Raw genomic sequence first — 11,463 nt, forward strand, 5'->3', positions numbered from 1 at the left:
CCCCGCACCCCCTTATCCAATCCTAGCTAAACATTTACCAGTCCACAGCCACAAATAACTGCAAAAGCAATAAGCGAAGCTTTCCGGTAATTACACCCCAAGTGACTGATCTGCAGACTGGGGGAGTCACTATGCTTATAGTCCCCCCCCCAAGCCCCCCCCCCCCCCCCCAAAGGATCAACCACAGGAGCGTTAGGGTTTGGTGTCTATTGTATTTATATCCACATATATTATCCGTAATAAAATCTATTTTTTACGAAGCAGAACGCTAATGTTGGCGATCAGATGTAGTACTGATGGCTGGAGATGTATGACACACATGGACAGAGTTCAGAAAGAGCAGCGATGCTCTATGGTGGGGGAGGGGGGCCCTCATTCAGCCTGTCATCCAGCTGGAGGGGGGGGGGGGAACGCGTTATGACGCTGGTGAGGAGAGAGAGCGGCTGGCTTTCCTCAGAGCGGACCCCCCCCCCCCACACCCCCACCTGACAGGATGAGTCAGAATCTCACTGCGGAACCGCGCCGTGACGTGCGAAGTCTCCGTTCTGCCGGGCCGCCGAGGCTGCAGAGGCTCGCGCGGATACGCGACCGGCGACAGGAAGTCAGGCTGTCCGCCCCCACCGCCGCATCCGATGCCATCGCGCATCAGACAGTGCAGGAGCCACCATAAAACTACGCAGCTGAGCCGGCCATGACAGAGTCTCTGAAGCACATCAGAGGATGACTAACCAGCTACCCCCCACCCCCCGGCGAGCAGGTACAGCATCTTAACGGGATTAACGGGTATAATCAGGGTGGTGGAGGAGACCGAACACACACACACACACACACACATTTTACTCTTATCCTGGTGAGGACTGTCCATTCATTTATATCCAACAATAACAACCTTAACCCCTACCCAGCCCTAACCAAACAAACACAAGCCTTTTGGCATTTTTAGTTCATTGATTGCAGTTACAGACTTTTCTAAAACTGAATTTCCCCTTGTGGGGACTGAAAAAATGGTCCCTATAATGTCAAAATGACAGCTTATTCTCAAGTCCCCACAATGTAATGTATAGCTAGGCCACATACAAGCACACATGCAGACTCACATGCACGCACACACGGGCTGGCAGTAAGGAGGGAGAGCAGGTGAATGAAAGGGGCCCAGGGGACCTCAGGCTGTGATGACCTCACCTTCTCACACGTCCCTCACACTTAGGGGACCTGGGTGCCACAATTGCAGGAGCCTTTAACGAGTCTGGACAACTTTAATTTCCCCGAACATAAGCCCAACGGATGGATGGGTGACCATTTTCATTGGTTCGTGGTGTGCGGTTGAAAAAAATTCTGAAATTTTTCCTTTCTTCAGACTTTTGTTTTTTTTAACGATGCATGCTATTATTACTGCGCAATTTTCTGTGAAATAAAATTTGGTTCAAAATTTTTTTTAATTTGGGTTGCGACTTAATGACCGAGGAAAACGCAGGTCTCGATGAGACCGACTGCCCACGGGTATGTTTTCCGAAAGTTCCAGTAAGCAGCTTAGTTGGAAGAGTTTAGTTGCATGGCTCCAACTACGCAAGTCACTCGCGTTATTCGCTTTTGGGAAACACACCCCTATATGACACTGGCTTCCCAAGGTTCCAGTGAACTTGGTCATGTGATCTCACCAGGCCTCCTGGGGCAGAGTGTTCAGGAAAACAGCCAGGGTAACTCAATCAGGCATCTCTGGACGCCCCTTAGAGCAGACAGTAAAGACCAAGAGACATGAACAAGCATGACTATGGAAGTGACATTTATTACCCATGTTGCTTTATTTACAGTCATACATACAAAGCATAAAAACTTTTAAAGTTCGGTACTACGATGTTGAGTAAGGAAACTTGTACAAAGACACGAGACAGGTCCAATTCATCAACGTTGACGAGATGTGGTCGAACGCCGCCTCTCGTTAGCCTGTCGCACTGGCGTGGTTTATTATCGTTAAGGAATCGTAGGAGCACGCAGGCACGCTGAGAGCACACCTTCAGCCTCTCGTATTAAAATTACTTACGAAGTAAAGCCTCATAAAGAGTCCAGAAGGTAGAGAAATCACCACAGCTCTACATACGTCTCTGAGCTGTCTTGGGTCGGTGCTTTCCAGCCAAGACAGGGAAAGGATTCGTTTTTTTGCAGGGTGCAGTATGCAGGGGCACTGTGGACGGTTACTTGTTCCCCTAGAGACCCTCCCAAAACCCACCCTGATTATAGAGTTTTTCAATGTAAGTCAAGAAAATGTAACTTTTTTGAAAGAAATGATTTAGTCAAAAAAAAAAAAAAAAAAACGCCGTTTTGGTTTTCTACAAATGCCAAATATCATCCTCTCAGCTTATAAAGATTCTCCGATCTCTCTCAACTTTTCTGTGAATTAGAGCTGGCGTGAACCCTTCAAATCAAATACAGTTTTTCAAAACACAGAAGAAAAACAACACTGCCCCCTACTGGCTAAAAAGGACATGTGCATGCTACTCCTCAACTATGAACAGATGATATATTGTATAAGGCATTATTCATACATCACAGACTTGATTGCAAATAGCACTTAACATTAGCCACTAATGACCGAATGGTTACAGAATCGTAAGCATCCACTAGTAAAATTGTACATTTATAAACATAAAAAGTAACGTCTCATTCATGAAGAGAAGAGTGTTAATCGAATCAGTATTTCTTCCTCTTCTTCTGTGGCTTGTTTTTCCCCGACTTCCTCGCAGGTGTGCAGTAGATTTCGACCCATAAGGTTTGTTTTTTTTCCCTTTATTTTCTCTTTGCATCCGGGACTCTTGCTGCAGGAAGTGAATTTGTTTCATTCCAAGAGCACAGCTGCAATAAAAAGAACAGATTATTAATGTAGCGGTGCCACGTTTTGGGAAAACCGCCGTATCGCTTAAGAATGCAAATCACTTCCTATGGGGTCGTACAGAGGCTATTTAGAGTTACTACGAAGGCCTGCTGGGCAATCAGGATTTCCAACGTACAGATAGCGCTCTGTGTTCCCATTACATCACTCCTCTTTGTTTAACATTCAGCAGGGACTTACATGCAGTTACACACATATGCATTACATGTGTGTGTATGTATTTATATGGATTTAGTTGCATAGCAACAGCATGTTTATTTCCTCCAGTGAATTAGACAGGAGGCCTAAGTTTCTTGGGTAAGGGATTACCAAGACCACTGCGTACAATAATCGGACCAAAATTACATCCGTCTAGGGGTTCTGCTGTCTGTGTTTTCCATGTTTCTATATGAAAAGGTAGCATATCTGAAACTGCAGATAAGAAAACAGCCCTAAAGTGCCGTCTGTTAAACAATTTTCCTCCAGGATGATAAAAGTATTTTGAATCGGAATCTAGTAATGTCAAAGATTCACAGAGATCACAGTTTTATAAGATCATCTTAAATAAATACGTATAATTATTATTTTTTTAATGTACATGCAAGTCACATAAGGTGGGAGCAGGTGCCCAGATGGTCAGACTGAGCAATTAATCACATTTTTAATTTCAATTACAATTTTGGCCCCAAAGATTATCAAAATAAAATAAGAGATATGAAATGATTGTGCCGCATGTCATTTCGCGGATATGCTCCCGTTTTGTCTCGTGTTATCCTGTGCACCCCACTCCAACTCCTTTTTGTTTCTCAGTTTAAATTACAAAGTTCAAGGGCATCCACTGTTAGAGAGACAAATTAAAAATATTAAATATGCTTGATATTTCCAAAGTCAATGAATAATCGTGTTGAATAATCATGATCAATATTCACCAAAATAATCGCTATTATGATTTTTTGCCATCGAGCAGCCCTACTGGATAGCTGGACTGTAATCTGTCTCGCTCCTATGTAGGTCAGCCCTGAAAGATCACATGACCAGCTCAGCCAGTGAGTCATGCTGCGTGTGCAGGGGGGGCACAGATCGGCCGTGGCAACTCACCTTCAGTAGATAAAGAGGACTCGGGTCCGGGGCAGTGTGGAAAACGAGTCGGCCATTTTGCGGACCTTGGCATAATTGATGAAGCCCCTGAGGAAGAGCAGGAATCCTGGAGAAGGAAAGACGGAAGAGCGGGTCAGACGCAGATGGGAATCGACTTGGCGGCCCGCGGAATACCAGACCAGTCAGATCTCAGTCAACTGGAAGAATCACTGTAACAAGTTAATAGGAATAAAGATGGAAGAAAAAGCATCAAAAACACATATTACAACCACCATGAATGTAAGAACTAGATACTCACCCAATACCAGAAACACCCACCACAGCCAATACTGCCCATCAAAGTATCCAGGGAAATAAGTGGAAAACTGGATAAACACAGAAGAGTCAACATATTGTTACTAATTCTGGTAACATATTCTTAAGGAAATTGAAAGGATACTGAAGGCAGGACTGGAGATGGACCCACCTGCTCTCCTTACACAATAGAAACACATTCTGTCTAACATACTGACCTTTATGGGTAGAAAGAACGTCTTATTGCAATGGATAAGTGATAAACATCTTTGATTAAGAATTGGCACAGAGTGATCACGGAACACTGGCCACTAGAATATTTGACCCGTACACTACTTTCCTAATCAGAACAGTTCTGTGGGATCTAGGAGTCTTAGCTTTCTAATATTGGTCAGGATCATTCTGCAGTTATGTTAAGGGGATTTCTGTGGATAGAGGTTCTATGTACAAGCTTAAGGTTGACGGTTATGGAGTATTTCAAGAAGCTATCTAGCTGTATGACACTTTTATATGTATTCTAAACAATATCACCTGTGATGAGTCCTCTTATTTCATATAACGTTGCGTATTTATGGGCTATGTAGTTGGTCGTTTTTGTATTTTTATTGCAAAATTCTAATAAATAAATATATTTTAAAAAGCAATTGCTGCTGCAATTAATAGGTGTAGTAGTAGTAATAATAATAATAATAATAAGAAAAATTTATGCGGACATTTAGGAAAATGCACACGCAGGAGTGCAACTCACACACGCTGCTACTTAAGGCCCATAAATCGCCGACCCCAGAACGCCGAGCCCCCGACGAGCGAGTCTTACGCGGACAATGAGGATCCATTTGATGAGTGACAGGCCAAACCCAGAGATGGCTCCGTAGCGGCCGGCCGCAGAGGTGGTCAGGCAGAAGGACAGGAAAAAGCCAATCCAGTTGAACAGAAACGCCACTGGGAAAGAGAGCAGACGGTCATAGTGAAAGGTCTTCAAGGACTTCCCAGAGAGAATCTGAAAACGACGCCCAGAGCCAACAGTTCTCTGGCGAGTACCACCGTCAGGAAGACTGACGGGGAAGACGGAGTACACTTACTGAAGAAAGTCAGCACGAAGATGCCGTCGTTGCCGATCCGCAACTGGTCAGCATCCTCAAAGTCGTCCCTGGCCACAAAGTCGTCATCCTGTGGACAGAGTCACCGTAAGGTTCCTACTTACTATGGCTTTAATTACATAAACATTGTTCATACGTTGCAGCAATCCAAGACAGAGGAATGCAAACCTAAAAATGCTGCTATACAGACATAGCATGAACGCTAAAAAGGACAGCCTACTTATTTAAGGGTCATGGTAAATAAAGAGTATTTAAATGGATCTGTAGCATAAATCGGGGGTCTGCATTTAAATACTACCGTACGCACACTGTTACTGTACCTCTATGGAACCATGTGTTAGATCATCAAAAGTGTCCAGCCGTTCCCTGTGCTGTTCCTAAGCATTGCGTGGCATAGACACAAACCAGTAAAATAGCACATCCTTCAAAAGAACTCTGGTCCAGTTTTGCAGAACGACATGCCAGCTATCTACTAACGCTAAGCATTCCCTCAAATGTGGTTGAATTACGGTAGAGTCCAACATTGATGGGCGACAGGTAGGACCACGGAGTAGAACTCACTCTTCCGGCGACCAGGGGGATGGTGGCCTCGGCCTTGGCTCTCTCCGCCTCGTCGTAGGATGGCAGTGATGTTGCCACGTTGTATGACGGCGGCTTGGGGAAACTGCCCTCTTCCTTGTAATCGAAGTAAGCTGAAGAATATGGGACACTAATGCTAAACCATCTCCTTGAACAGCACAGCACTGGCGCCTTGTTTAGCTATCAGCTGACCCATTACCTAAATCTGATACAGCCTGAGGCCTATCTATAGTATTACTAATGTTTCTGCGCTTAATGTGTTATCAAATGATATTACTAACAATGGCTAACAATTAACTGGGCTAGAATTCATGGATTTCATGATTGGTTGGATTATTTGTCGGATTAAAGGTAGTTTGGGCTAATTGTGAGTGAACAAAGCTAAAGGCCATTTAAACTAAGGGACCTTAAATCCGACAAGTTGTTCGGCTCTGTGGCAAATGGAAAGCATCCGACTCGTGTTTCCCCGAGTTTTTAGCGGATGTGACGTAATATCGGCAACCAAAACTCGGATCCGAAGGCAAATGGAACTCACAGACATGAGAAAAGGGCCTTGACCTCCACGGAGAGACAAAAAAATGTCACCTTCCACTCTACCAAGCTAGCATAAAGTTCCAAAAGAAATCGTAATTATATACATGCTTTGCTGGCAAAAAGAAAAAGTTTTCTGAACTGATACAGTGTTTCCCCCAGGTTTACAGTTTGGGGGGGGGGGGGGGGGGGTTAGACGGACACCGACAGGATTCATGGTGTTCATATGTTTCTTTTAATGAAAGCAGTGGCGATTCGACCCATAATACACTGCGGTTATAGCGAGTGTGACGTCAGCTAACAAAGTCAGATTGTGGATTTTTGTCTTGACCTGCAAATACATTAACTGCTAGGCTTTAAAAGTGATAGCTGGTAGCTTAAAATAGTGATAGTTTAAAGCAGAAAATCCCACTGTGAAACGTATTTATTACCCTGCTTTTCGGGTGGGTGGTTGACGCGACATATGTCCCGACGCGCGCTCTCCGTCCGCTGCTGGGAGTGTGCTCACCTGTGTGCGTGCGTGTCTGTGCGCACGCATCGGGGCGGAATTCCGCCATGCGCGATACAGAGAGCAGAGGAGAATTGTTAACGCGTGACCGTGTAGAGACAAAAATGACAAGCTGTTGTGTAAATAAGATAAATAACATAAAGCTATTTAGTTTGTTTAATAAAAGGACAATATACAGACCTGTTCTATAGGAAAGGTAATCTTACATGACGTCTGTTGTGATCTGGCGCTATATAGAAAAGAAAATTAAATTAACTTGACCTTCAAGGGGGGTCTGGAGGTGCCGTTGGGGGGGTGGGGCGCCCCCCTAATTTAATGGTAGGGGAAACACTGTGATACGACATCGTCCATGGGGTCACCAACCGATGGAAAATTCTGAATATACAAGAACTGAAAACGTGATTATTGCTGAATTGACAAATCAGTGGTAACACTTAGAAACTCAAGCATCACGTGCCGCTGCTGACCAAGTGAGACGTGACCTTGAACGGTAGATTTGGGAACTAAGTCACAGGGTCTTATGATAATGTAAAAATCCTGAGTATCTTTACTATTCCCCAACATTACACTGGCACCCAGCTACCACTTCACCATATAAGCAGAAAAACTGCATGTCACTGCATATTTGTATACTACAACTAAACTCGATTTAATTTTTTTTGCTTCTCCAAAAAGTCCTATTTATAGGTTGGGGGGTGGGGGAAAAAAGTCACAGGATTTGGAAAGTCTTCTTCAGCAGGTATATGTAGCATTTTGCTGCCCGTGCTCTTTCTCGTTTGCTTGCACAGATAGATCATTGTACATGCGCTGCCTTGCAGTGAGTAACACAGTAACAGACACCGAATGTGGTCAGCAAATTTCGACAGTTTTCACTTTCGGAGATGTGCAAGTTAGATTTCAGAAATTAAGCATAGATTAAGGATAGATCCTCAGTGAATCTGATGAGACCTAAAAATCCAAGCAGTATAGGTTTTACACAACAGTCAGTTGTCAGGAAGTTTTATTAGAAAAAACTGAACAAACAAAAGAAAAAGAAAAAAAAAAAAGAGACATGGCGCCCCCTAAAGGCTTATGATACATCTACAGGAAGCTACGCCTCTGTGCCTGTGATCCGAAGGTCGCCAATCTGAGTCACATGTCCATGGGCTCCTTGAGCAAGGCCCTTAATACCCAACTCCCTGAGCTGCCCCTTCGATGTGACCCCCGAAGCTTCTCATGACGAGCAAAATGGGGCAAAAATAAAGGTATTGTCCTCACAGGGATCAATAAAGCGCCACTATTCTGTTAACACCAACACTACAAGACAACACATAAAAACAAACACACAGTAAGTAGCACAAAGGCGGCAAAAAAAACGGGCAATAATAAACATGCTATACTACTTCACAGCTAGCTGGAGCGTAAAAGGGTGTAAAAGGGCGTAAAAGGGTGTGCGACGCAAGTACAGCCCTACCAGCATTGTCTGCTGCGATACTGCTGTATGGGGGGGGGGCGTCAACAGCCACCTGAGAAGCCTCCCTTGGCTCCTCCTCGTTAGGCAGCTGTAGGCAGAGACACAGATAAGACAGGACTTTCCCCACTGATAAGGAAAGAATGACAAATTCTTGCAAAGACTGACTCGAAGTGTTTGGAGAATCACCCAGGAACAAATATGACAAGAAAAGACACTCTCGACAAGAGTGACCTTCTAAAAGCCATAAAAAACATCTGGGATAAACAAAGAACGAAACGATAGTGAGGACCGAACTCTCGTTTTTGATGGAAACCAACTGGCAGTTTCAGTTTTAGTTTCACTGATCACGCTGATGGATGCACACACACGACGCAGATTTTCTGCCAAAAAAAAAAAACACATTCATACACTAAAACTCCACAACCTACTGAGCACAAGTGAATGAATTAACAGGTTCTAAAGAGGCATCCCTTCTACAAACCTAATACACTCAATCCGTAATCCAGTTTGCTTCTACACAACTAGATACCTGTCAAACTTGGAACAGCCCAATAACATTAATCAAGGTAGTTACACTTTAAAGATTGCATGTCCCACACGTCGTTGCCAATAGATATCCAAACCAATATGAAACAGCAAGTCTAAGCAGCAGGTACCGCATGAATTTAGCATATATATATATATATATATATATATATATATATATATATAAACAAACAAACAAACTAACCGCTTGTACTGTGAACTTCCTAATTCCCAGAAACCTTAACCCGCAACTTCAAGTTCTTTAAATGATTTACATTTTAGCAACTTAAAATGCTACCCCCCCCCCCCCACACACACACACACACACACACACACACACACACACACACACACACACCCCTTATTTGATTATGCACCCCAACAGACATGCCTGGATGCAGGTGTACAAAGCCAGCTATTCCTCCTAACTGTAACATTTCTAATCCCAATTCTCAGCAGGCTACCATCTTAAAGGATAGCAGTCACTTCACTGAAACCCCTCAGCACATTTTTGCCTGTACACTTGGTTAAAATGGCCTCAAAAACAAACAAACAAAAAAAAAGACAGAAAGCAAGCGATTTCATTAAATGCACATTAGTCAATACAACGTCCAGTCACACAACTAAGACAAGATAAATAAACATGGCTACACCCCTCACCTTAATCAGGATCTCTAATAGAGAGCCGGTGTTCCGGGCAATTTGGTTTCCCTATGTTTCAGGAAATAATGTTTCCCCTAATATTAAACCAAAGAGGTATGTGAAATGTCTGAAAATCACTCAGGTACATTATTATATGTGAATACTGTATTGTTATTAGTACCGAGGCCCAGAGTTGCTGTATACCTTTTTTAACGGGGGGGAACCAAATATCCTGGATGTCAGGAAATAGTTTCTCCTAATATTTGGGCAAATATGTATGTGAGATGTCTGAAAATCAGTCAGGTACATTATTACATGTGAATACAGTAGATCGTCACGCATAATATAGTCTTATATAAGCAATACTATACCGTTTTCATCAAGAAATATCTCTATCCAGCGAATTAAATACTTTCATTTATTATCTGTAAAAACAAAAAATATCGAAAAGGCATGTGATGTTTTAAAATATATGGCTTGTTTACCTCAAGAGCTTCTTAAAAAGACATGAAAACAACAGCGAAACTGTGTACAAATCAGTGCGCGACAGGGGAAACATAGGGAAACTGAATTGCCCGGAACACCGGATTCCCGGTGATTCATTTCTGCATCTTAGCAAACTCGAGCAACTAATACTGATTATTCATGCCATTACGTGCTCAGGTTGGCTTAAAATGAATGCCCTAATTGTACAGCAGTAATATGCTGTGTATATCTTGGAAGCTAACATTCCATAAATAGTTTAGTATACATTAAACGAGCTCCGTGATACAATCTCACTGGTCATCTCTGCTGAACCCATTAAAAAATCTGATATCGGACAAGGGCGTTACGACAGCTACTTGGAGTCAACTGCCCTCGCAGGCCTATTAAAAGTGCATAGATAATGGCTACTCGGATGAATCTTGAATCGCAAGAGGAACCAAATACGGGACAGTTTTTGGTTACAGCCTGGTACCAATAACGCTAAAATCATAGAAAATAAAACGCAAGTCATATAAAAACTCCAGTGGTATTGTCATGATTACACACCCAGGTTCAGTCCTAATACAAATCGCTACTGACTCGCTAGAAGCTATAAAAATCTCATGTAAAACTGCCGACGACTGAAATCATGGTAAAAGCCTAGCCTGAACGCGTTTCTTTACTCCCTTAAGATAGCTAAAAGGACCGCTGCGAAGCAAAACAATGCGGCCTACAAGCAAAACATCATCCCCGGCCTTGCCTAGCGCAGGCGGGCCCGTCTGCCGAATGACAGGACGGCCGACGCACCCACGGTGTCCAGCGCCTTTTAAAATTCTACTCACCTGCTGGTACCTACTGCTTTGTTCAGCCATTATGAAGCGATACGTTGAAAGCCGAGCCCAGGTCAAAAACTAAAAGGTGGACAATACCTTCCCCGTCAAGAAATGTAAAAAAAATTTTTTTTACTATCCGTGGGACGCCACAAGCCCGCTTCCCCTCCGCTGCTCTCAGGCGAATTCCTGCTAATGGAGACGGTGAAAACAAAACCCAACACTACTGTCCCCTATAGGCAGCCGCATGTTTTAAAATAAAAATAAAAATTTTGAGGCCTACATATATTTCAGCAAAACGTTTACAGTTTTCCTTTCTCAGCTCATATATTTTAATATATGCTAAATTGTCAACATAGATGATTTTCTCTTTTGCTTTAGTAGTCGAAATGGACGATAATAATTTTGGAAATATAAAATCTCACCCGTGTCACTGAACCGGCTAAAATTTAAGTGCATTAATTAAAACATGCCAAAGGTAGGGCAGCAAAGGTATGAACTAATAAAAAAAATAGCAAAGCAATTTTGAGACAGGAGTGACATCGTGTCACACGCCCTTTATTTGTACCTAA

The 11,463-nt window shown here is 43.1% G+C and overlaps 1 protein-coding gene across 1 annotated transcript; it reads right to left on the bottom strand.

Moving 5' to 3' along the window:
* Positions 1-1,766: 1,766 nt before the first annotated feature.
* On the bottom strand, positions 1,767-11,356 carry LOC111857456 (NEDD4 family-interacting protein 1-like). Its single transcript, XM_023838356.2, has 8 exons — positions 10,904-11,356; positions 8,430-8,517; positions 5,920-6,050; positions 5,341-5,428; positions 5,076-5,200; positions 4,263-4,329; positions 3,965-4,070; positions 1,767-2,850 (listed from the first exon to the last, which is right to left on the bottom strand). Exons 1-7 carry the CDS (start codon positions 10,931-10,933, stop codon positions 3,967-3,969), a joined length of 633 nt encoding a protein of 210 aa, XP_023694124.1. The 5' UTR covers positions 10,934-11,356; the 3' UTR covers positions 1,767-2,850; positions 3,965-3,966.
* Between the last annotated feature and the right edge of the window lie 107 nt (positions 11,357-11,463).

The sequence above is a fragment of the Paramormyrops kingsleyae genome, chromosome 24 (genome assembly GCF_048594095.1).
Source record: "Paramormyrops kingsleyae isolate MSU_618 chromosome 24, PKINGS_0.4, whole genome shotgun sequence".
In the NCBI taxonomy this organism is placed as follows: Eukaryota; Metazoa; Chordata; class Actinopteri; order Osteoglossiformes; family Mormyridae; genus Paramormyrops; species Paramormyrops kingsleyae.